The sequence below is a fragment of the Tigriopus californicus genome, chromosome 9 (genome assembly GCF_007210705.1).
Source record: "Tigriopus californicus strain San Diego chromosome 9, Tcal_SD_v2.1, whole genome shotgun sequence".
NCBI lineage: Eukaryota > Metazoa > Arthropoda > Copepoda > Harpacticoida > Harpacticidae > Tigriopus > Tigriopus californicus.
The window spans coordinates 1755731-1780986 of NC_081448.1; the positions used below are offsets into that span (position 1 = coordinate 1755731).

Consider the following 25256-nt stretch of genomic DNA (forward strand, 5'->3'; position numbering starts at 1 on the left):
CCAAACAAGTCCTCTTGTGTAACATTATTTCAATTTGAACTTGCACAATCTTGGAAAGCTCTTAGGCTGGCTCTCACTGCCTTTTTCCATTCTGACCCCAAAATACCTTTCTCAATTAGCAAAATGAGTATTAGTGGCCTATCTTCCCGCTAAACCAAAATTATGGGTGAAATCCAAAATCTTGTACAGTGGGCCAGACAGAAATGAGTCACCCGGGTAACAAGAAGAAAAAGTAAATCTAACTATATTGATCTAGCCATTAGTGTCTGGCAATTTGTGTGACCAGTTATATCTTCAAGTGCGACGACCCGAAGATGGGGGTCAAATTGTCGAACGTCAATCGTTAATTAACAATGCTAATTTTGCTTTCAACAATCAACACAAATAGTTTTAGTCAGCGGAATATTTATCTTTAAGTTCGTAATATTTTCTTAAAGTTTAACTTCAATTTATGGTGTGCTATTCCACAGACTTACAGAGATGTGGATTGCGAAAGGAAGGGAAAATTTCATACCTCCTGAACCATTCACTTGTCCCAAAATTAGCACTTCATAGGATTACAAGATATGGTCAAATAGACAAACTTGGCCAAATCTGGGCCCAATATCTTAATCAAGATACACAAGGGATGTAGTAGTCAAAATTATGCAGTGATCAGTCATTGAAAAATATTTTTCAGCCTGCTCTTATTTTGAAACAAAATTTTAGCTATCCATTCCCTAAACATATGAGAAATGTTTCCGTACTATTGGCGGGATCAATCTGCCAACATCACCAGATTGCAAAACAACGTTATCAAGATTGGTTATCCATTTATTTTTTCAGGTCGGGTCTAATAGCACTTGCTGACCAAAAACGACAATGATCAAGTTGTGTAGGGCTGTTTTGCAATCTGCCAGCGCAAGCAAATTAATCACATCATTGAAACATCCATTAATGCAATTGATGAAAGATGATGTTTTCACTCAGGCAACCAGATTATAGATTATACATCAATTTCAAAGATTAATTTTTTGTCATATTTATTCAGAAGAACCGAATGAACGACCCTCTTAAATTACGACCTGCGAATTAACATCGTTAGCATTTTGCGTAACGATGCCCACCACTGCTCATACCCATTTGTTGGTCGACCAAATCTTTCATTGTTCGTCCTGATCCTCTTCAGATTGAGAGATATTTTGTTTTTAACATCAAATGCGCTTTCTTTGTATCGGTCACATATTCCGTTAATTGTTTTTTCTAAAATAATCATCCCCAAATTTTTCGAAATCAATATTCGTTCGTGAAAAGAAATTCATACTTTTCGTTCAACATTTGTGTTATTTTGTATGACCATTCTTCTCTTCTCCAGTTTCGTTTGTTCCTTATTCAATCTATGCAAAAGTACCTTAGATCTATGGATTAGGTGTATATGACATTAGTTAATTCCACATAACAATATCCACATTAAATCTAGCCTTGTGACCCCAACTCTTAAGACCAAAGAAATCAGTAACAAATGGACTGCATGAGCCTTGGAAGTTACATCTTACATCTTTGCTGTCCAATCTCATCATGGGGACTGATCAAAACAGAACAATTTTATGTCTAAAATAACCCACCAACACCTTGGCAGGCAGATTACCACAGTGCTCATTTCGAAGAGGATCCTTCTGTCTGGACTGGTTCGACCTGTCGCCGGTGGATTGATCATCTGCATTGGGCTGGTTGGTCACCCTCCGTCCGATTGGGAAGTTACAGCATCGACTGTGCTCGTCGTCTCGATTATGGAAACGATTTCTTGGCAGGGAAACATCAACAGCGTGAATCCGAAGTGCACAGCGTCAAACAGCTAGCGGCTATTGCTCTTAGAGACTCAGGATGGAGGTGGTTGGCCCAGGTTTTCCATAGTATTTCCACACTCACAGACGGAGGGATATTTGTTGATCAGCTTCCACTGGAGCAAGGGTCGGTGCGTATTAACATAAACATGGATAGTTTCTAGCTGTGACTTATATAACTTGTGTCTGACCCAGCGTAGCTCAAGGATGGTGTTTTAGTATGGGACGGACATATGGCCGAGTTTTGAAGGAAGAAGAATAAGAGGTCTCGTGCACTCAGGGTCTCCCAAGACATTTCTTGTTTCCTCGGCATGTATATATGAATATGAGACAGAGGCACAGGGCAGACATTGCGATGTTGTTAGCTAGAAGCACTTGTTTCCGTTGAGGGCAGTATCTCACTTGGCTCACAAGGACAGATACTCGTGTGGGTTGGTATGGCGCTTAGTTAATAGGCTTGGGTGGAAACAGGATTGTTCTGTTTGACCAGAATGTTGGGAATGTGTCTTGGTGCTACTCATGCTAGTTGGATCGATTAAGTTTTGAAATCCTGTCTTCAATCTTTTAGGACTTGCTGAGGGAAGAGGTCCACCCATCCATCTATCTATCTAGTTGCTCACTCTTGCATTTGGATCTCATCCCTCTTCATTAGAAACCTTTTGAGCACATGTTCAACCAAAGGCTGGCCTAAAAGATTCGCTAGTCAAAGAGAGAGTTTCGTTTAGGTGAGATTATATTATGGAGGATTATCTTTATTTGTTCGCTTCTAGCTTCGAGCAAGTTCGTTTCATTCATTTTAACTGTTATGTACGGTAGGAAACGATTGAGAGAAACCGGTTACTAAGATTGGGAGGTTAAGAAGGTCATGAGTGGGGAGAGTCTTTTGATAATGGCATTAGTCGTTTTCTATTCAAGGATCGACCATGGGAGACATCACCAAAGCATTAGACCAGCTCTCCGATATCAAGATGGACACCGAGGCCATCATGAAGAAGGTGACCAATGGAATGAAACCTCTCAACGAAATGGCCAAGAAGAAGACCAAGAAACTCCTTAAGACCACCTCGAAAAAGCGGGATGTTCCTGATGACGAGAAAATGGAAAATGTTCCCTTGAAGTGGGCAATCATGGCCTATATCTCGTACATTTTCTTGGTCGTCACCGGTTACCTCCGTGAACTGATATGGGGCATCGGTCCCATCAACTCCCAATACGGCCGAGAATTCAATCGAGACGGGTATCCACCACTATACTCCAGTTTCGAAGGCTTCTACACGCGTAACATCTTCCGACGTTTCAAACCCGTGGTGGGTCAACCCATTTGCAGTACACCCGGTGCTCACACCAGGATCAGAAACCGGAAATCCGACGACCACTTCTGGACGTCGAAATTGCAAGAGGGCTCGTATAAGATGTTGAACTTTGGCAGCTACAATTACTTGGGCTATGCCGAAGATACTGGCCCGTGCACAGATGCCGCTATTCAGGCCTTGGACGATGGTGGGGTTGGACCCAGTAGTCCTCGACAAGAAATGGGAAATCTGGCCATTCATAAAGAGTTGGAACAGACTGTAGCCGAATTCATCGGGGCCGAGGCGGCCATCACCACCGGTATGGGGTTTGCCACCAATTCCCTGAACATCCCCTGTCTGGTGAGCAAAGGCTGTCTCATCCTCAGTGACGAGCTCAACCACGCGTCTTTGATCTTGGGGATGCGCCTTTCCGGTGCCACTGTCATGGTCTTCAAACACGGTAACGTGGATCACCTCGAGAAACTCTTGCGTCAAGCCATCATCAAGGGACACCCTCGAACTAGACGTCCCTGGAACAAGATCATGATTTGCGTCGAAGGCGTCTATTCCATGGAGGGTACCATTGCCCGACTTCCAGAGATTGTGGCTTTGAAGAAGAAATACGGCGCCTATTTGTACCTGGATGAGGCTCATTCCGTCGGCGCTATGGGACCTAATGGCCGAGGGGTGGTAGACTACTTCGGTCTCAACCCCAAGGACATCGACATAATGATGGGCACTTTCACCAAGAGCTTCGGCTCAGCAGGGGGCTACATTGCCGGTACCAAAGTCCTCATCGACTATTTGAGAATCCATTCCCAGGCTTTTTGTTATGCCACTTCCATCTCCTCGGCCGTGGCCGCTCAAGTGATCGCCTCCATGCATCAGATCATGAATAAGGAATGTGCTGGTCTCAGTCGGATCCAACAATTGGCTGATAACTCGCGGTACTTCCGAAAGCGTCTCAAGCAGATGGGCATCATTGTTTACGGCGATGACGACAGCCCGGTTATCCCTATTCTCCTCATCATGCCCGCCAAGATCTTGTCCTTTGTGGTGGGCATGAAGAAATACGGAGTGGCTACCGTGACCGTGGGATTCCCGGCTGTGCCCATGACCAAGGAGCGGGCCAGGTTCTGCATGTCTTCAAGCCATACCAAGGAAATGTTGGACCAAGCCTTGGATGCCATGGATAAAATCGCTGACGAGATGACCTTGAGATATTCACAGATCCCCAGAGATCGTACTGAAGTTATCGAATATGGGGCTCGGAACTAAGAAAATAATAAGTGGGTTTTTTTCCGGTGACTCAGATCTGACGGGCTGGGCCCACCAGAGGTGCATTGTTAGAAGTATTTTCTTTACCAGCCATGTGTCTACGGTTCTTGGTCGCCTACATCTTTTTCTCGACTGACTGACAATATTTTACCAATAAAGAAAAGTTACCATATAATCGGAAACTGATCGTAGCTAATTTGCTTGACATCGTGAGACTCACTCTTTGATGCGTTCATCTATCACAAGGAAGCGGAAGAAAAATGTCAGGGTATCTGCTTGCCACCATGTATTACCTCCTCATTCAAAAATGTCACTGTGTGGGCGTGGCAGATCCCAATACTGATCCTTATTGGAACATGTGCTCGGTTACAGAGCGACATTGTGGCATCAATATTACGGATTCGACAAAGCGTAAGACCATGCTTAACTTTAGTAATTGACATTCAATGCTCGATCTTTTCAGAACAAGTGAAAAGAAGTACTCTCCCAGAGGCATCGGTCGAAAAAATCTATTTCAGAAAATCCTTTGTCAAGCCATTCGTTGTCTACTACGAAAAGTTCCAAAGAGACACCTCAAAATTGTCAGTTATTGAAATCGAATCCCTGGAAAGGAGCTTTTGTTCAGGGTCCTTGGTTAGTTCACAGCATGTGTTGAGGTGATTAGTTTTAACATGATTGAGCAGCAACCTCTGCTTGATTAACCACGTAAACGCTCGTTCCAGTGCTGCCCATTGCGTGTGTGTTTTCAAGAAGGATTGTGCCAGAAGCGGATTCTTGGGTCGATTTGAAGTGCAATATGATCCTACAAAGCACATTACTCTATGGGTGGGCTTATCTACCAACGACTTGGGTGAGATATAAATTCGAGCTTAGCCATCATTTCTTGGCCGTGTTCATGATTGACAGGAGAGAAGAGCTTTGGTAATGTGTTCCATCCGTCAGTCAGTCAAAACGTGAGAGAATACAAGTTTTTGGTTTCGCTTTGAGCTTGAAATTCTTGTTCACTCCTGATTTTCTCGAACCTCTGAATTTATTGATCAAATTGATTATGGCAGCTCCTGACAGGCTTGAAATCTACTATTGAAGGTTCATCTTTGAACAAAATAATGGGAAAGGGAGCCTTTACAAGCGCATGCCTGAGATTAAAATATGCTAAGAATCTCTTGGCCAGCACGTTACACTATGAACAACCCATGAATAATACGTAAGATCATTGGATCATTATCCAAGGAGACCTTTGATAGCAAAAGGTCTCTATCCTCAAAGAGGAAGTTATGTCACCTCCCTTCACAAGTTATTTGTCTTGTTTTGGATTTCAACAGAATTTAGATACAAGGCGTTTCCAAATATTCTGGATGCCAACTACAAGGTGTCGAGTGTCCTTCTCCATCCGTTGTACCAAACCGAAGGTCTATTCGATCTGCACGATATCTGTATCCTGAAGCTGTCAAGACCAGTTTGTCAGGCCCCTAAAATTCAACCCATCCATCTTCCAACGCCGGAGATCTTGGAACGGATCGGGAACGGTGGCAGTCCCATGGGAAACCTAACTTACGGGGTAGTTGGTCAAGAGTTGGATCCAAAATTAGAAAGTACGACAAAATACTCCGAAGGCCTCTTTTTCTAGTCTGGATCTGTTTTGGCTCTAACGTATGTTCATACCGGTGGTTACGGCATTTCTAATGAAGACAAACATACATGTAAGACTACTCGAAATGGACCAGCACCGTTCCAATACTGCAAGTTTCCCTTCAAAGTTAAGGTATTTGACGAGGCATTGGTGTCTCTACTGTAATGTTAAGGTGCATAAGGTTGTATTCTGCTTAGCTACCGGAGGAATCTCACCTTCAGTGTAAAATCAGGGAGAAATTATTTCACGGTTGCGTTCCCATCACGGAGTTATTTCCGCCAAATTATTATCAACGCCAATGTAGAGAATTTGAGAGTATCTGGTCGTCGGTTCACAATGGCACGTTGCAGGGCTTGCTTCACCACAACAACCCATGGTTAGTGGATTGATATCAAGCGATAATGAACAAAAAAAATGATGTCACATATTCCCTTTGCAGGCTGTCACCGCAAAACTATCAAGTAATAAATGAGGCCAATAACTGCACGAACCAATGCTACACCTACTACCTCCTCCTCCAATTTTACCCAGTTTCTTATTCAAAGTACATGAAAAATCCGTGGAGCCAAACTGATCCTTTCAATTGCATTCTCAAGTTCCCAACATTAGAAGGAAGGAAATTTCTTGATATTCGAAGTTCAGGCAAATTTGAAGTTAGATCCCAGCAAACCAAAGCTAACTTGTTGCCTTTAGCATATCAGATACATTTATATCAGCATGCAGTTTGCCACCATCTAGTGGTGAGACGTTAAAAAAGCAATTGAAAGAGATCAAATAATCAACCACAATCTGCTTTCTCATGGTTCTCTCCCTCTCTCAGATATGGATGGTGTGCTACTTGTGATCAAAATGCCAACCCTGGTGAACCAAATTATTGTGGGGTGGACAGTTCCAAAGATTTGGAGGCTGAAATGGCGGTGGCCGAGCCCAATAGAAATTGGGGCTTCTGTCAATGGAATTGCTCAGATAGGAGTGAAAACCTAGCGTTAATGCCCAACTATGAGGATGGACCCAACATGTATCTCTCTGAGAAAGACTGCGCTCAACTCCTTCAGGGATTGCAGAGTTCCGTTGAATTAGGCACCTTTCGTAGATTTTAGATAAATTCATTTTAAGTTTTCGAAGACAGTAATATTGGCCTTAAGGGTAATTGCCACCTAATTAAAGCGCAAAATATTAGATTTTTCTAAAATTAGATTATAGTCTACTGTAAATGAGGTTGCAGACCCACACAGGAAAATTACCTTTATGAAATGCAACTTTAAATTGTGCCCCTCGGAGCTTCATTTTCCAAACCAATTACGATACGTTCCATATTGGGGAATGACCGGCAATTCTTGGTCTTCCGTTATTTTTCATTTTGGCAAAAGGTACAAATGCCTCTTTCGATGAAACTCACCAATCCGAAAACTGTTCCTCGCCATTGAAGAATTCCATCAATTTGACCACAGAGTTTTGCTCCTCTTACGTGAATGTGGAGGATCAACGACGTTTCAAAGTGCGGAAGAGCTGCGGAAATGAACTTCAAAATGTGTGTTGTAATTTCAACTTTGCCTTCCAGATCAATAGCAATGGAACCATCTCACAAGTTCCCTACCGCCTGGACAACTTGGATCTAAAATACACCGGATGTACTGTTTCGAAATGATTTCAATTCGCAGTCAATCGCAAGATTAACAATATTCATGATCAGCTTTCTTTTGAACTCGAACTGAAATCAATTCGACTCGTTTCGATTCAGCCTTTCACAAATCCAGATACATTTGTGAGGTAATATACAAATGTACCCACCCGATCGAACACTTTACGGCTTCAAAGCCAAGCAAAAATACGTTACAGGGTGATTCAGGCGGACCTTTGTGGATCAACTGGCCTGATGTGCACTACAACGAGACAGATGTAGAGGCGGTGATCCATGAAAATGGATCAAGATCGGTGAAGTTCTTTCACTATGACAACTATGAAAATGCAGAAGATCTTCGGGGTTCAACCACGTCTTTCATTCTCGGAGTGACCAGGTACGCCGAATCAATTAGGATTAGAGTGCTTTTTTGTTGTGTAGATTAGTCATCGTTATTGACCTTGAGTTCGATCATAGACGAGGTGAAGGCTGCGGTTACTACAACAAGCCAGCTATTTTTGCCAAGGTCCAATACTACTTGGATTGGATCAAAGACAACATCAAGGATGCGGAAAATTCCACAAATTTTTGCCTAACTGGTACTGAAGGTGCGATTAACATTTGTAAAAAGTATTTTTGGGTTGGACCGAAAGCCCTATCGGTCCATTATCGATTAAGATGTTATCGGAATACACAAGGTCACTCATTTTGGATTAGGTTGGAACAAGGAGTTCAACTCGAATTTATTGGATCTAGACAAACTCGTATTGGAACCGATTGGAACTCGGGGAATTTGGAATCAGATCGGGTGAGTACCTTGCCTGGAAGGGAATTCCCCCAAAAGGTCTCAGCGGACCAGTTTCTTCAGAAGGTACAAATGTAACCTTTTTGTTCCAAAATACTGTCAGGATGATCTCAGATCACTGATGTGCGTGAGTGTCTGCAACATTTCCAGTCCTTTCAACGATCAATACATGAGTGCTCAGTTTTCCCCCTTAACAACGCGCCCCACAATACTTTGATCTAGAATCGAGAGAATGTTGTCAATAGTGCTAGGGCGACTACATAAAAATTTGGAATCGTTCGAGTGTTCGAGTCCTTTAATTTTCTCATTTCTTTTGCCGGACGCAAGTCATTTGATTTGCTGGCAAAACAACTCATCTTGTTTTTGCTTAACTCAACTAAGCTGATGCAATCACTTTTCAAAGACTAGTTTCTTACATGGCCAATTCATGACGGTGTTAAGACCAGCTTTCAAAAGAAATTCAACAAAGAAAACATGAAAACATATCGTCTCGAGTCCTAACTCAAATCCTTTTTAAAAGCCTCTCCAATCCCTTCAAATTCCCTTCAAAAAACAAGACTCGCGGTCACTCGAGTTCGGACTCGCCCTAGCACTAATAGTCAACTATGACCTTGGAATCTGTATGGTTTTCCAGGAAAGGCAAATTTTCCCGTTTGACGCGGTATAAGTTGGTTCAGGACGATGGAAGTGGGTCGGAGCCAAGTCCCACAGGCTTTCTTGGAATCAGAGACATTGCCCTGGATCTCAACCTGATATTTGATGATCATGGGCTTTCTGGATGAGAGAACTTGGCACATAATCATGAAAACTAATGGCATCGTAGCCTTTTTCATAGCCTCTTTATTCATTTACTCTCGAAAGATCATATGTATGAGTCATGGGGAAATCCAATAAACTGTAATCTAATAAGACAATTGGTAGTCGCAGTATATTTCAAAGACTTGTAATTCACGACATGCACACTCGAGGATCTCTCTGAGGATCTTCTCTAGTCAGTCTGTTGATTTTCTTAAAGGATCGGATCCCTTAAGCACCACTCAGACAGCCCACGATCCAGTATCTGTATGATGAAAGAGCGACTAATCGTGCAGTCCTTGGTTACTCAGCTCAATGCTTAGCAGTCATATTCTCACCTACTAACAATTTGTGCCTCGTCTTTTGGCACTTCTAATGAGATCACATTTTCACCTGGTCCAAACAAGGTCACTTTGGCTTCGCTTTTTATCAACGGCATCTCTGGTTTCATGGAATAGTCTTTTACAATCAGTGCGTAGTCGTAGTCATCCGATTGATGCCAAGTGATGGTTTCGGCCCCTTGATCACCAGTCTGAAATGGAATTTTTTTTAGTGGGTGGGTTCAAATGGAGGCATGTTATAGCAAATCTTTTCTTATCATACCAAGACATCAACATCAAAGGCCACATTCTCGCAATGCTTGTGATTATAAGCAACAACACAAATCACTCGCTTTCTTTGACGATCCAATTGCGCCACCCTGATATCCATGTCCACCGGATATGGTCCCCAATTAAGTACTACTCGTTTGCTATCCGAAAACTAGAAATGGATCATTTACTACCCGTGAAAATTGTTTTTTTGGATCAATTGATTCACCTTGAACTCTTGCGACATTGAGATCACGTGGCTGCTGCCGGTGTATGTCGCATTAGCCCACATCACGGAGTTCTTTAACGGGATAAACCCTTCCCTGACAATGCTAAGAATGATCTTTTGTCCAAGTTGAACTCCGTCTAAACTGATGTCCCCATTGGCATCCGTGACTCCACGACGAACCTCTCCCAGGCTGTCTCCGATTTGATAGAGGACTTGGGCTCCCGCCATTCCCTCGTTATTGACGGCATTTGACACGTGCAAGTGGAAAGGCACTAAAAAAAAGGTATCGGAAAAGATAGGTTACTGAGCTTTACATCGATCTGAGTTCACTTTTGAGCCAACCTGAGCATTGCTCCATTTGGCAAGGAACTTGTTTGCGATCGGGGCCTTGGCAGGTTTCGCCTCGAAATGATGGTGGCGGATTTGTGCAAGTTCGCCGATAAGTTTGAGTACCTTCGCCACAGCTGACGGAGCATTGTGCCATTCTGGACCAATCGCTCCACCCTCCTTGAACTTATAACAAGCCCTTGATGCTTGGAAATGTTCGTTTTGGATATATCTTCCTATATCATACCTGAGCAAGGAAGATTGTTGCGACAAGGCCTGACTTCCCGCGTGTTCTCTTGACAAAGTCGCCCTCCATTTTGGGGTGGAATGCACTCTCGAGTCCGAGTTTGAAGGCCCTCGGGACCACAAGATTGGGAGCATGGACCAAATTCTGACCATTCGCCCAATACTCCATCGACAGGGCATGGTCTTTCATTGCAAGTATCCTCCTCCTTTTCATGACCTTCACATCTTCCTCCATGCCTGGAACCAACACAATCTCTCTCACGCAACCTTACGCCTCCCCCGCAAGACCTTGTGCAAGGGCCATAACTGCTCCATGGTTGCCATGTACCTTGAACTGCTTGAAAAGGGGTTAGCAAAATTATGCAAACACCATAAAACCATTTTGAACTCACCCTGACACTCTTCCATCATGCACGGTTGTTCCTCTCTGCTTAATCCTTGGCAAAGATTCATTGAGGAACAAGATCGTTCTCTGGTGCGAACTCCATGGCCACATGTTAAGTGACAAGGCGACCATTGAGTCCATTCTCCCCAAACATATTGAAGCTCATCTATTGGTATTGTGTTTTGTGTTGGTATGGTGTTGAATTGAACGAACATGGCCAGATCCATACAGATCCTGATCCTACTTAAAACCTACTTTACAACCTTACTTGTTGTAATTTTGTGACATCCCATTTCATCACAAGGCTGGACATCAAGAGCTCTTCCTTGGCAAATTCCATTCGGTTTTAGGCATTTTCTGTTCCTCTTCTGGATTCCAGCACAAGGCTCCGAACACTCTGAGAAATCGGACCATTGACCCCATTCCTTATCCCCGCAAGGTTCTGAAATCCTTTGTTGTGCTCAAGTGCTTTAGAAATTTCATAAGATAAAGAACCTGCTACCTGACAAACCAAAAACATTGCGTAAAATTGAGACCCAAAATTCTCGGATCTCTTCAACGGACATGGCTGGAGTTGGTTTTCCAATGCCGTTGCCTTGTGAGGACTCACAATTTGTGCATCCAGGGTTGGCAATAAAGCCAAAACGATCTGTAAAATTGACTAAAATTGTATGTAAAAACGTTACGTTAAGTGTTTCAAGAGACACTTTCCTCCGGGATGACAAGAAAAAACCAATTGAAGATAAGCCAAAGCGTAGAAAACTTGACGAAACATGTTTAACAGCCTGTTTATTTGGAAATCAGGAATTAGACTGCTTCTGGAGGGAAGAAAATGGATTTGGAAACCTGAGTTTTAAAGTGTAGACTCATTTCAATCTAATATTAGCACACTTCATCAACGGTTATTGCCTGATTGGATCAAATGAACGTGGCGTCCGTGTTGAGATAGACTTGAAGATTCCAATAAGTGAGGATTTCTTCGCTTTTGCGCAAATGTTTGTTCTTTGGAGGTTTGCCTTTCGAATCTCATTTACCAGATGGCATTTTGCATCATGTTTGATCAAGTAATAGAACATGCTGTCTCGTAAAAAAACGCGATATTTTGGCAAGTCCAAAAACTTCTTATGCACAATCCGTCGGCTTGGTTGAACCGTCGGCTTGGTTGAAAGACTTGAAACCTTGGTTGAAACCTAAATTCGGGCGGTTGAATGTATGACTTCAAGATGAAAAGAAATCAAGATAATCTAGTAGCGATCGCGCTATTCTGATGGTGTTATTGTCCTGCCATCTAAGAGTCAAGCTCTGAGTTACAGAAAGTGGCGGGCCAAATCCAAAGAGGCAATTAAGGCAAGAGGTTCAAAGAGGAAACAAGTCAAAGAAAAATGTTGGGCGTGTGTCTTTTTTCAGGCTAGCTTTAGCTTCCCTTGAGGATCCTCATGTCTGAATCATCAGACAAATCCAAAAAGAAATCCATTAATTTAACAAATGGAGCAATAGTAATGGGCCAATGCTTGAACAAGAGAAAGCATTATTAGCTTAACCAATACTTGATCACGCTGAAAGGAATTGAATGCCAAATTTGGGATTTTAAACGAGCCACTTTTCAAGCAACCAGTCCTTTGAACGGTAGATGGTAATATCTTCAAATATTGATGGCACTAACACCAACAAAACCAGAGTAAATAACGTTCTGGACTTGGCCTTTTCTAATGACCCTGATCTAATCCAGTATGTCCATGTGACACCTAGTAATCTGTCAGATCATCATGTTCTCGAGATAGGGTCGAACATTACTCAAAAGCCGGCGTGCTCTAGGGTAAAACCAACCAAAAAGGTCCGTTCAAACATGAACATTGGCCGTTGATTGTACAAAGGCTAGAGGAGATGGACATGGTTTCAATGCTGAAACAGGAATCGTCCATAGATGCAGCCATTGATAAATTAGTTCTGTTTTTGAGGAAGTTCGCTCCAATCTAGCAACAATCTCTGAATGTGTGCCGAAAGGTGGAGCACAGACAAAATACCAAACTATAGGAAGACTTGGTTAAAAAAGAGTTGCATATTAGCAAAAAGGCTTAAGACTCTCCCTAAACTTTTCGGAGCGACAACTCATTATTCTAATGACGAGTGTGTTAAGATTAATATTGCTAGTCAAATTAAGCAATTTGATGATCTTCTAGCTACAGATCAAGATGCTTTATCGGCTATCAGGGACTTGACGCTTTCGACCTCTCCTGGTCCTGAATGTGACATCTAAGTTTCGGATGAGATGCTTACTGGTTCTTGCTCCTGTTTTTTCGTACTTGATGCGTTGTATCTTGGATCAGGGCAAGTTTCCCTCCTCGCTAAAATTAGCTCACGTTGTTCCAATTTTTAAAGGGGGAGACAAGTCGCTCCCCGGTAACTATAGGCCGATTTACTCACTTCGAATATTGCGAAGGTGTTTGAGAAGATAATGAAGCTCAAACTTGAAGAGTTTCTTGAAGTCCCTGATATCCGTCCTCCTAGCCAGCGCGGGTTCTTTTTTTGCGGACTTCCTTACCGCTGCTGGGATTGGAATCCCAGCAGTTCAAGACGAGAAATTTATTAATTTACTTAACTTTTATTTATATGTATTATTTGATTGACCAAGGAATTAGAGTTGGCTGATCTGGGTAAACCTTGAATATTTTAGCACGGTTAACCTATAGAACATAGGTATTATTGGGGAACTAAAGAGACACGAGTTAGTTGATGTTCTCTATCTCGATTTTGCCAGGGCCTTTGTTTGATAAAGTTGATTATGGCCTTTTGTTGAATAGACTTCATAGCATTGAGATCCAAGGCAAGGTTCGCGAATGGATAAGAAGCTTCTTTCGGGATAGGAAGCAAATTGTTAAGGTCGAGAGATCCCTTAGTGACATACATGATGTCAAGTCGGGTGTTCCCCAGGGCTCCATCTTAGGGCCCCTCCTTTTTATAATATTCGTTGCCCCGCTTCAAAAGCTTAGTATTATTGCCAGTCTCTCTTCTTATGCTAACGATACAAAGTTAGTCTCTGGCAGGAATGGCCAAGATTCGAGTAGCTTGGCAAAGGATCTAGATGGAATCTACTCTTGGGTTACTTAGAGTAATATGGCCCTGAACGAAAATTCCGTTCGATAACCTTCGGGTCAACTCTTTTGAATATTCCACTCGTAGATAATGGAGATAAAGATATTGAGCGGTTTCATCTATGAAAGATTTTGGTGTAGACCTCCAAAATAATGGAAAGGTCGATGAGCATATCCACATCTTGAATATGCTTCACCCATTTGGGCTCTAATGAGTTCAGCAGTTTTGCAACAAGTCCAAAGGTGTTTCCCTAGGAACATCACAGGAATGAGAGAGCTCTCGAATTGGGAGGGACTAAAATATTGGGACTGCACAGTGTCCAGAGAAGATATGAAAGGTATCTTTTTTCAAAGATGAGTTTTGTCCCAACCCGGGATTAAGGGTCAATTCTAGTGACCGTAGTGGATTAAAGTGCGTTTTGAGAGTACCTTCAAGCCCGCGAGAATCCAGGATAGTTCGAACAATGAAGTCCATATCTCTTCTTTCTCGGGCTCCTTCATTGTTTGATTTGCTTCCCTCTAATATTCGTAGGGAATACGTAGGCCTTGTTGATCCGGTTGCATCTTTCAAGTCAGACGTGGACAATTTCTTATTTACCATTCCAGATTGACCCTACATTCAAGGACAAGCTCGGTCTGCCAACTCACATTTGTTTGCAGACCAAATATCATATAAAGTGTAAAAGACAAAAAAAAACAGACGAAGTATGACCTCTCATCTAAATTGCATTCCCTGTAGTGGTAGAAAAGCCCCCCGTGAAAAACTAACTAAACCCAACACAGCATTTTTCAATGGTCTTTTCTCATGGCTCCCAATGGACCCCTTAAAACTCTCAACTGACAGTCTACAGCAACAAACAACAAACACGGCTTTGAAAACACAAACATTATCGAAAAAGTCGAAAAAGTAGACTGATTCTTGGCAGATTCTTGACTATCGGTCCGATCGATCATTGATCGGGACATTGGCTCATTGCCTGGATTTATCCGTCACCACCCTTTATCAATGTCTCCGCCAGCTCATTCGTCTGAGATGGACCCCGCCTCCAAAGTGGGCGAAATCTTCGCTTCCGCCGGAGCCGCCTTCAACACCTTGGGCCAATTAACCACCCAACTTAACCACACCTCCTCACGCCCCTCGGCCAGTAATGGCGGGGGCGTATCGGCCAAGTGGACGCAAGAGGAGATGGATTTGCTGCACGAGGCCGTGGCCAAGTTTGCTCATGACCTTCATCAGATCTCGGAGCGTATCAAAGGCCGCACGGTTCAGCAAATCAAGACCACCTTAAAGCGGAAGGCCTTCGATGAGGCGGGGTTGAGCCTCGAAGACGCCTCATCGGAGGGAGCGGCGGGCTCGACCCCGCCCACGCCGGTTTTGAATAAGGCCGATGTGACGCTAAACGCTTTAAACGCCCCCGAAAGCGAGGTTGATGTGGAGGGTATGGGTGATAAGCTGGATTTTGGATCACGATGATCATTGGGTCCAGGATCACGAGTGTACCTTCGAATTATTATAGATGTTAAGATCTCTAGTATTGTAAATACAGTTGCCTACGAATTTTCAGGTTGAGTTGTACGGGGATGGTGTTCATGTTATAAGTTTAAAGTCTGGTCTCAAATACGGATTTAGTACAACATGCTGCTTTGAGAGGGAGAAATTTTGCGAAACTTTTGATTCTGGCCGAGAAACACGAAAGGAAAAACATTTTGAGGGATCGTTTAGAATGCCGAAATTTCAATACAACTTCAATCAATAGTTTATCAGCAATTGAGTACATTTCCGATTGAAATTTAATAGTTGTCTGTCCTAATCTTTGAAGGCTTTTTTCAAACCTTTCTGAAAATCGACCAGAAATTTGAAATAATAATTCATCAACCGAGATAGTCTATACGACAAAACTCTTCCCTGATCAACTCTGGGTTGACTGGGTTTTCAGTAACACACGTAGGACACACTGGAATTGATCCAGTAGAGTTTTGTGGTTTATTGGTTCTGAGATCACATTGACAAACTGTTACGGAGTTTTTGACTGAGAAATCACTGGCATTTTTATTGGCTATTGTCTGCAGAACAACAACTCGGAAGCTCGGCTCGAGAGGCCAATTCAAGTACTTCAAACCATCTGAAACAAGAAGAGAGAGATCCCACGGTTAAAAACATCTAAATCGTTTTCCAATTTTGGGACTTTTAATTCTCAATCACATTCGAAACAACCTTGAACCTGACATGCACAGAACTCCATCTAATCTATGTAGCACACGTACACTAGTCCCACACAAAAAGTACCTGCGAGTGTCCTCTACATTTAACCCCACAAGATAATAGACTTTCTTGAAGGAAGCATGCCCCATTGGCTGACCGCCGTTATTCTGGTTCACGTTTGTCGTCGATGAGGTGGTCGAAGGAGTCGAGTGACAGAGTGAACTGCGCTGGATGCGAATGGTCCGTTCTTTGTCCTTCTCCAGAACGGCGGGGTCATGCTGAAGGTCTTCCAAGCCCATGGACACGGTGTATCCGGGCAAAGGCAGTGCCGTTAAGGCCACCGAGTCATTTTGGGCTTTAAAGGAGTAGAGCACAAAGTCATAGAGAAGAACGAACCATCGCTTTGAGCCCGTTTTGTGGGTCATTGATGACGGGAGGGCCATTAGGTTAGTGCCCACTACCGCAGAAACCATGTTGGACCCTGACATCATGGAAGAGGATGAACCCGGTGTACCCTTGAGAACCATATACCCATTGTGAATGCAAGGAGAGTTCCCCGGGACCTGATGGAACAAGGAGGAACGCTTTTTTTTGGAGAGATAAAGTGAAGGATGTGAAGGGAAGGGTGGCCGAGCCAAGGGATGAAACGCCTATCCACGGAATCATACTCGGTTTCAATCAATGAATGGATTTGGTTAATTGGATAGCTTTGGTTAAAGTTGCTTGGAAGCCTAGCAAGGCGTTTAAAAGATTAGTGTTTCCCCATGTATGATGACGTTTAATCCCTTTGCAAACTCGTTTCCAACTAGATTAAAATATTTTCTAATAAAAGGACTGGAAGTGAGATGTATCCGATGATTTTCGCATGCGGCGTGCTTTGTAGCATACGTGAAAAATGACCAATAAACTGCGAACTTACGGGCCCTACACAGATTTAGCAGGATTGGATGATTAAAGGTTAATGGCTAAAACTATGCCTTTTGGTTAAAGTGGAAGTGGCGTAACTACAACTACTGGGATGTGACGGCTGGAATTCAATTGAAATGTGTTAATGCCCAAAAAGTAAAGGAGGTGGAAGGTGCTAAAAGAACCATGTTACTGCACTACTTGATCAACTTTGATGTGAATAATTTACCTCCAAAAGGCCTTTCGGACGGACAGCCACGTCAGGAATGCTATTTTCAGGAATCGACTGATGTTCGTGGCTCTGTGCTCTGGCTTTTTCAGCATCACTGAGCATCCTCTTCTGGTTATTCACGAGAACCTCGTAACAAGTCCGACACACACGACATAGTTTGTTACCCTCAAATGCCAACGGAAACTTCTGATTCGAGCACTTGGAACATATCACCTGGAAAAAGGGAAGGCATGATTTATGAGCTATTGCTGCCATTTAACAAAACTTTCGGAAGTCGTACAATTCCACAAGCTCGACATTGATGCTTCTTCCTCATCATGGTGAAAGGGTGGCCGCATCTCATGCATTTCTGACAACTCTCCGCTTTGGGGGCCACATTCGGCTTGACCACTCCAATTTCGTGGTCCAAGGGTCGCAGAGTCTCTCGATCAATTCCCACCCTCAACGATGATTTCTTCTGATAGAGCTCCTCCATGGTTCGATATAAGGCTTCGAGCCAAGATCTCTTTTCTTCCCTGGTCCTAGAATGCGCAAAATTGGTGAATGGTTGAAATTTCAGTGGGTACGAAATGATTCGCTTACTGTGTGTACAGTTCCACACATTTCTTGTCATCCTTGATGTAGAAAGTATTGGCTGTGACTAGATTATCGCCTTCAAGGACTTGGATGTTGTCCACATCAAATCTGGCTCTCAATTTGTAGATGGCCCCATTCCCTGCAATCACTCGGTTGGCAATCAACCTTTGTGAGCAAAGCAGGATTATATCACTGAACTGAAAGAAAAAACGAAACCATTTTTAATGCCAAAAACACAAAGGCGAGGTTGAGCTGGACAATTGTTGAAAAGTTACGCTGAAAGTCTCACCAAAAATATGTATCGATCCTGATGATCGCCACTTCTTGCAGAAATTTTCACCATCTTGCCCTCTTTGACTAGCTCACGGGTGGGGGATACTAAATCCACTGTACCCCCTAAACTCTCTTGAACTTCCAGGAGTTGTTTGAACTTCTCAATTCTTCGCATGGCTTCATTGGCATGAGTTGCTGCAGTAGAAACCAAGTGGAGTGCCTCTGGAAGTAATAGCATGAAACCAATTGAGCCACTTCTAAAACTCATTTGAGATGAAGATTATCAAAGAGGCGACGACTTACTTTCGGCATTTTCTCGATCAGGAGAATCTTGAGGAAGTTTGTGAAGGTAGCCCTTCAAAAGCATTTCATAGCGAGGAATCCTTTGAACTGGAGTGAGCATGTGGTGCTGAAGAGATAGACTCCTGCACTCAGGCATAGCCTGTGAACAAGCAATATGTGCCTCCAGTATTGAGATTAGAGACAAGAGATGTAGGTACCTTATCCAACTTACATGAATTTTGTCCATTATGCTGGCAAATTTTGAGTTCTTTTGGTACAGGTTATTAATGGTGCTGATGGCATTATCAAAGTTCTTCACATACTCTGTGTACATTTTGAAGAAGGGGGAGAATTTGACGATGATATCACCAATTCTTTGCTGATGGTCGGAAGTATCCCATTCGGCCATTCTTTCTCGCAGCTGGAAAGTAAAATTGAGACTAAGTTCATTAAGCTTAAAATCAATAATCACGCAACCTCTAGTTATTTTTCTTTTTAAATTCCAACTGAAGAGTGTGATGCACGAAAGAAGCAAAAGTAATGGTGAGGGAGGGTTTTGGTGTCATGAACCAATGCACTTTTGAGCTTGATAAAAAATGCCCCATCGACATGCATGTAACTAATGAGAAAATGGCAAACTCCGCCAAAGATCGGCCGGCTCTTATCTTACCTGGGGAAGAAGAAATTCCTCGTGGAACTGATAGATGGATTTGATATTTGCAAACATTTGTGGGATGGTTTCCGGAGGAAACAAGTTTTGAGAGCGATTCTCCTGATCCACTTGGAAGTGGAAGACCTGAAAGAAACACCACAACAAAAATGAATAATGAGCGGCATTCCAAGACATTCTCAGTTGAGCGAGTGTCGCTTTGATATCAGTTTCCTTCCCGAAGCCCAAATTCGATCACACATTAGGGATGGGCCTCGTTTTGGACTGTCGAAAAACTTCACACGTACCCTTGATCGATTGTTCTTCGGACGGGCAAATGTTTCATTTTGAACGTCTTGAAGGGCCCAACTTTTAGCGAAAGAAAATATTTACATGCTATTTCTCGTTCCACCACAAGCAGCCCAAGGCACATGCACAGCATTGAATCAAAGATTAGATCATAGGATTAAAAATTTCCTGTTCAAATTTCGAGTACGGCGGCGCAACATTTGATTATGCCAAAAGTTTTGCGTTAGGGCTGTAAAACGTATTTTTTTTTTGTAGATGTAGCCAAGCCTAAACTAGGGCCAATTTTGGACCTAAGTGATCCTTCGACAACATCTTTCGTACCTCAAGTGTCCATAGATTTTATTTATTCAATGTTTACTTGAATGGAAAACCTGATTCAAATCCTCAGCCAAGATGTTATTTGTTGTTCCTGTCTTTGTAACCTGTTCACTCTTCGCACCTCGCATAGCAATTTCATCCTCCACAAATCATGAGCCGAAGAAAGTTCAGTGCGTAGGATGGGGCCAATTTTTCAATGAAATCGATAGCGTTTGAATTCACGATTGACTTCTGCTCCAGCAAGCACGAAATTGCACGAGATCGGCTCTAAATCGAAACACCTCTGATTTGGATCCTGACCTCTTAACCTCGTTTGATATTGAATTTGGATAATAATGGTGTGTGGGTAGTCCAAAACAGCAATGAATATTTAGGAAAAAAGCCAGCGGCCATGTTTTTCTTGACAAGGGCCTGCTCCAAATAGATCGACAGATAATTTTGGCTTTCCACTGTCATCTTCCATTTGAATTAATTTGAAATATTTCCCGAGAGCTGTGAAGCTTCCGTGGCCAGATATTGATGAGCTACAAACAAATCGTGAGGAATGTTGGCGAACATGATGAGCTTCTGATATCCTCGTTTCTGTCAACATCACTCACAACAAGTCCAACTTGGAAGGGCGCAGGAGCAGAATATGAACGTAAATAAACAATTTTAGACGCCATTATAACCGTTAAAGGCCACCAAACGGCTCCATTGACATCTGTAAAGTGGAAGCCACCAAGGACAGAAGGTGGTACAAGAATTACTTGGCTCTGCGTAAAATCGACTTCAAGTGTACATGCACACATACCACGCATTCGTGCCATCGAGTCATTATGTACTAATTAATAATTACACACACTAACAATCACACCTGATTGTGACAACCAGGTGGAAAATGAAGGAAAACTACCGCCAAAGTCGTGTTGGTCGACATCTCGCAGTGATGCCAACGATGACCAAGCGTCAGCAGAGACTTTGGCATGTGATCTCGTCCGAGTCTAATTATCTTTGACTTCAGAGCCATCCACCAATTTGCTGTCTGATATTCTTGGCATTCCTCCGTTAGGTTTGACCTTCAATGACTCTAGTTTTGTGGAGGGAATTTCCTTCTTTTCCTCGACTTTCTTTGCTCCTCGACCAGATCCAATTTGTCCCGAAGAGATCAACATGATCGATGAGACTATTCATAAGCGTGATTGGTTGTTCAGCGCCAGATTTGGTGGAGAAAAATTTGGAAAAGATCGATGGGAAGTGAAAACCTGTGAATGAAGAGGTTCGTTCAAGTCGCCATCAACTCTTAATCATCTGGAGCAAGCAAGTTCTGCAACTTTCGTGGCGTCTTGGAGAAAGAGTTCTTCCCACTTGTCAAAGGCAGGTGATTATTGGAAGGAGTTGGCACAATGAAAAGTGAGAGTAGTCAAACCTAGGAAGGAGTACCAGGAGGGTATTTCCTTATTTCCAAGATGAATATCGCCTCTCTTCCTTCTGAGTTTTAGACAAGCCTCCATAGTTAACAACAACAGTAACAACAACAACTCCTCCCCATCACGCTTTCCTTGGGCTTGTTCGTAGTCCATTCAAATCTGAAGGACAACTCGAGACCTGGACCGTTTGAAAGTTCAGACCGGAAACAGGTTTAGGCCTCCAACAACTTTTTGTGACAGACATGCACTTTTGAACAACGTCCGATCAATCAAATCAAGTTTGGAACTCAAAGAAAAAAAAAAAGAGTCAACTTCTTGGCAGTGCCTGTGAATCTAATGTCAAATCAATGCCGGACTTAAAATGTGCAATAAGTTAACCATTTTGTAAACAAATGTAATTAACAGTTAATTTGACTGTGAGAGCGTTTAAATTAAAAAAAATACTCGCAGCAGGATAGATGTGTCTGGTCCTGGTCGATAGTAATCTGTAGTCAGATCATCAAGTCCAGGACATGGGGAATGCCAGCTATGTACTGAAGTATGTAGAGCACTTCACGGGACATCGGAGAAGAAAGTTTGACTTCTAAGGGTTTCCATCGCACTGGTTGGTGTCTCGGAGAAGAAAGTTTGACTTCTAAGGGTTTCCATCGCACTGGTTGGTGTCTCTATTCATGCTCAACTGAACGCAGATCTGGAGCATCAACATACACTACAACCAAGAGCATCGTCACTTATTTACTGTCCATCCATTGTACAAGAGATCTAGTTCAAGGTGCGTTCCATTTCAAGCCGTCATGATTTAAGGCAAGAAAGTTGGGAATGATGTCTATCTTTTCCTGTTCTCGCATATCATAATGATGCAGCACATGATGAGAAGGAAATCAATTTGTCCAAGACCAACTCCTTTCGAGAAGCAGAAACCAGCCAAGCAAGCAGCACTCCCTGATGATCGAGTCCCATTGGTTGGGTGCTCCGTCATGTGACGGCCAAGATGATCCTTGATGCTTGATCAGGATGCAAGGTGATTTCACAAGCTACTCAATATGGAGGAGCTCTTTGAATATTCAGAATAGAATTGACCTTTGGAAGGAAACAAGCCCATTTTGATGGCTTTGGCTGCTATTGTTGAGATAATTTGGTGAACACTGGTTTCTGTCAAGATACTAAAAGGACAAAGAACCTCGTAAGAATGTTCATGAGGGGTGAAGTTGATCGGCGTCATCACTCATCTGTGTACATTTGAGTAAGCATGACTTCTTCTACCTTGGGGTGGGTGTGAATATTTGTTCTAGCAACATGGGCCTATTAATCAAGAAGCACTTCAGAGATCTGTGGCCAATGATTGCTGACTTCTGGACAAATTCGGGACCTCAGAATCTCCGAACCCCCAAGTCTTGTTTCGATAACTACTTGCAGGTTTTTCTTGTATTCACAGTAGTATCCTGTGGTTCAGAGGTCTATTTTGAACAAGCTCGGACGGGTATTAAATCATTCATTGACTTCGTTGCACTCTGAAGGGGAATAAGTAAACAGGATGGAATTGATTATTTAACAGGACTTGTAGATTTGCTCCTCGGCCCACGTGTAGATCAACAATGCAATTTGTCATTTGAATCTCCTCACTTCACAAGTGAGTGAACTTGAAGCAGTGGCACTTAAAACAACATATTTACGTAGATCAAAGGGCAAGCAAGCATGATCAAGTCCTGGCTGTGCTCTAGATTACCAAGTCCTTCACCATGAGATGAATCGGTTCCTTCGACACACTTTTACCTACAGTACTACATCACACTTGAATTGAATGATCCGTTTTTTATCGAGTGAGAGGAAGTCAACAAAGGCTTCCTCATTGTTTCTCACTCGGAGCCAATTTGATCGAAACCGTCAGAATTCATTTGGTCATGCTCGTCATAACTTTGATTTCAAATTTAATTGGTAGTGCTGGGGCAAGTTAGAACTGGGATCGTCTTGATTTGAATTTTTTTCCATTTGTTAAAAACACGTTTTTGTCTTTAATAGTAGAAATTGAATCTCTCCTTCGGGATGAGACCACACTCCAGTTTATCGAAATTGCATTAATTAAGCATTCCTCCATCCGTCTATTTCAATAGATCTTTGACTTAACCACATACACGGCTTTCAAGAGGCAGTCCAGCAAGTCTATAAGCTTGAACCTACAGACATTTTCCTTCCCACTCAGGTAAAACGTTGAAAGTTATAAGTCAAGGGACTCGTCTCAACATTAAAACTTGGTTAAATAGCAAGGTGGGGTTGTTTAAAGGAGTGTGCTCCAAACTAGCAATCTAACCCTTAGCCGGTTTTAATTGGCCAAAATGACTCCGGGAAGATGGGTTGTGAGCCTTCAATTAAATTCCTAGAAGCCAGTGTCTCTCCTTTGTTTACCGATCTCGTTGAAGCGTTACCAAGCCTAGGTCTGACTAAGTTAATAAACCAAATTAGTCATTAAAACGACGCTCTTGGGTGAAATATGAACCATTTGCCCACAACAGCGAGTGCTCTTTAGAATGCATGTATGTGGAGAACTTGGAGCAAGAAGAAGAAAGATTTCATGCTTCCACTAAATCGTAGGTCTTGAAAGTTGAAAGTACTGATGTATCATTGAGAAATTAGCCAGAGGCCGTCATTTTTGGGGATAAGTTTAGATAGAACGATTCTAGGGCAATTATACGGTTCTTCAAATTAAAAGAATCGACCACAAAGGCTTTTCGAGCTCGGAAATTCGATACCTCTGAACAATATTCTACCTCCCTCGATGCGAAGACTACAAGGATAGGTTTTAAATTACTCCCCTACTTGAGATTTAATTGTTTGCCAAGTGTGCACCGCATCCTCAGTGAAAAGATACCAGAAATTGGCGGACGAAAAGAAAATCATCTTGGAGCAAGAGGCTCTTGCACAATACCATATCTTCAGAGATAAATTACCCGAGGAATAGGTGCTCCAGAAAGCTGCCAAAATCACTTTTCCAGCTGAACGAGCATTCCTCCAAGGGTTAATGAGAGCCCAAATTACCACGTGGGTCTTCTTGCAAAAAGCACCAGAGCATCTTCTCCCTCATCATGATCAGCATTGCCTTTTCAAGCAAGATCTTCAAGTTTCTAAAGCAGACGAGGATAAGGTCGAAGCAATGCTATTTTTCATGCTTGAGGTCAGATTAGTAATTCAACAATCTATAAGTCAAACTCCATCTGATATGGGTCCCTGAAGCAGAGTGCTCTTGCTCACTTACGCAATACTCGTACTACTAATCCTAACAAATGATCGAGTTTCAAAAGAATTGTCCGATCCCAATTCAGATATCACCTGGTCGGGCGTAGAACTTACTTGGTCAATGAGATGAAGGATCTGGACATATTGCTCCTCAGTCGTTAATAGCTCCATGGCGATCATCCGCACCCGTTTCATTTTCGAGGCATAGTCCTCCTCTTCTTCATGTGCAATTGGCTCCTCAATCAAAGATTCCTTAGGGCTGAGAATGGGCGTGGGAGGACAGGCTTCTTCCACATGGTCTCCGCCTCCATCCGAACTTCGGCAAGAACTGGTGCTGATATCGCTATACTCGCTGGGTACGGCGCTAATAGGACGAGGGCCTTTGGGAGTAGTTTTGGGCCGCAAAACGACCCGACCTCCGGATAGTGACTCCGGGCTCTCCCCACGTCCACTATCCGTGTCCTTGGTATGTGTCAAGGAAGCGATAGTCACAGCATTTCGAGCTGCCACTACAGAAACCGAATCCATGAGGTCGTCGTCATCCTCGTCCTCGCTTTCGGTCTCGGAGTCGCCATATCGGGCAGCCATGGCCTCCGTCATCTCATCCGATGTGAATCTGAAGAAATGAGAAAAACATGGCTGGAGATTGGTTTTTACACAAGAAATGAGATCATCTCTATTCTTAAAGTCAAGGTGATGTGAATCAAACGAAAAGGAGGCCTAGTTGAGTGCGACGTTGGGGCGGGGGAAATTGA

At 42.9% G+C, this 25256-nt stretch overlaps 5 protein-coding genes across 12 annotated transcripts in view; 3 read left to right on the top strand and 2 right to left on the bottom strand.

Moving 5' to 3' along the window:
- Positions 1 to 1795: 1795 nt before the first annotated feature.
- On the top strand, positions 1796 to 4575 carry LOC131887191 (serine palmitoyltransferase 2-like). Of its 3 annotated transcripts, none has more exons than XM_059235734.1 (3): positions 1805 to 1954; positions 2392 to 2548; positions 2739 to 4575. In XM_059235734.1, exon 3 carries the CDS (start codon positions 2747 to 2749, stop codon positions 4391 to 4393), a length of 1647 nt encoding a protein of 548 aa, XP_059091717.1. In that variant the 5' UTR covers positions 1805 to 1954; positions 2392 to 2548; positions 2739 to 2746; the 3' UTR covers positions 4394 to 4575. The 3 variants fall into 3 exon arrangements, with proteins under 3 accessions (XP_059091719.1, XP_059091717.1, XP_059091718.1); XM_059235735.1 differs by lacking the exon at positions 1805 to 1954 and adding an exon at positions 2073 to 2088; XM_059235736.1 differs by lacking the exon at positions 2392 to 2548 and having other exon boundaries at positions 1796 to 1954.
- Positions 4576 to 4635: 60 nt separating this feature from the next.
- On the top strand, positions 4636 to 9363 carry LOC131887189 (uncharacterized). The gene is made up of 15 exons (XM_059235726.1): positions 4636 to 4804; positions 4857 to 5049; positions 5116 to 5243; positions 5716 to 5951; positions 6021 to 6155; positions 6221 to 6399; positions 6463 to 6567; positions 6844 to 7076; positions 7451 to 7521; positions 7585 to 7654; positions 7765 to 7793; positions 7863 to 8041; positions 8122 to 8252; positions 8362 to 8452; positions 9084 to 9363. Exons 1-15 carry the CDS (start codon positions 4654 to 4656, stop codon positions 9229 to 9231), a joined length of 2079 nt encoding a protein of 692 aa, XP_059091709.1. The 5' UTR covers positions 4636 to 4653; the 3' UTR covers positions 9232 to 9363.
- On the bottom strand, positions 9356 to 14683 carry LOC131887190 (A disintegrin and metalloproteinase with thrombospondin motifs adt-2-like). Of its 5 annotated transcripts, none has more exons than XM_059235731.1 (10): positions 14543 to 14683; positions 11524 to 11670; positions 11290 to 11463; positions 11029 to 11187; positions 10638 to 10973; positions 10406 to 10570; positions 10064 to 10335; positions 9848 to 10006; positions 9583 to 9776; positions 9356 to 9509 (listed from the first exon to the last, which is right to left on the bottom strand). In XM_059235731.1, the coding sequence occupies exons 1-10, from the start codon at positions 14586 to 14588 to the stop codon at positions 9476 to 9478; spliced, it is 1686 nt and encodes a 561-aa protein (XP_059091714.1). In that variant the 5' UTR covers positions 14589 to 14683; the 3' UTR covers positions 9356 to 9475. The 5 variants fall into 5 exon arrangements, with proteins under 5 accessions (XP_059091714.1, XP_059091712.1, XP_059091713.1 ...); XM_059235729.1 differs by having other exon boundaries at positions 10406 to 10576; positions 14543 to 14682; XM_059235730.1 differs by having other exon boundaries at positions 10406 to 10576; positions 10638 to 10970; positions 14543 to 14679.
- A 259-nt stretch (positions 14684 to 14942) lies between these two features.
- On the top strand, positions 14943 to 15672 carry LOC131887193 (chromatin complexes subunit BAP18-like). The gene has a single exon (XM_059235739.1). The coding sequence runs from the start codon at positions 15120 to 15122 to the stop codon at positions 15585 to 15587; it is 468 nt and encodes a 155-aa protein (XP_059091722.1). The 5' UTR covers positions 14943 to 15119; the 3' UTR covers positions 15588 to 15672.
- Positions 15673 to 16074: 402 nt separating this feature from the next.
- The window catches only part of LOC131887187 (uncharacterized), a 57193-nt gene continuing 48011 nt past the window's right edge, over positions 16075 to 25256 (bottom strand). Inside the window, exons 3-12 of one of the 2 annotated variants that reach the window (XM_059235723.1) lie at positions 24616 to 25117; positions 19256 to 19381; positions 18818 to 19006; positions 18607 to 18745; positions 18320 to 18525; positions 18037 to 18227; positions 17735 to 17975; positions 17452 to 17667; positions 16401 to 16879; positions 16075 to 16236 (exon numbers count right to left, since the gene is read on the bottom strand). In XM_059235723.1, the coding sequence (XP_059091706.1) occupies positions 16164 to 16236; positions 16401 to 16879; positions 17452 to 17667; positions 17735 to 17975; positions 18037 to 18227; positions 18320 to 18525; positions 18607 to 18745; positions 18818 to 19006; positions 19256 to 19381; positions 24616 to 25117 (2362 nt within the window). In that variant the 3' untranslated portion in view covers positions 16075 to 16163. The remainder of the gene's footprint in view (positions 16237 to 16400; positions 16880 to 17451; positions 17668 to 17734; positions 17976 to 18036; positions 18228 to 18319; positions 18526 to 18606; positions 18746 to 18817; positions 19007 to 19255; positions 19382 to 24615; positions 25118 to 25256) is intronic. The other variant, XM_059235724.1, reaches the window with a different exon arrangement.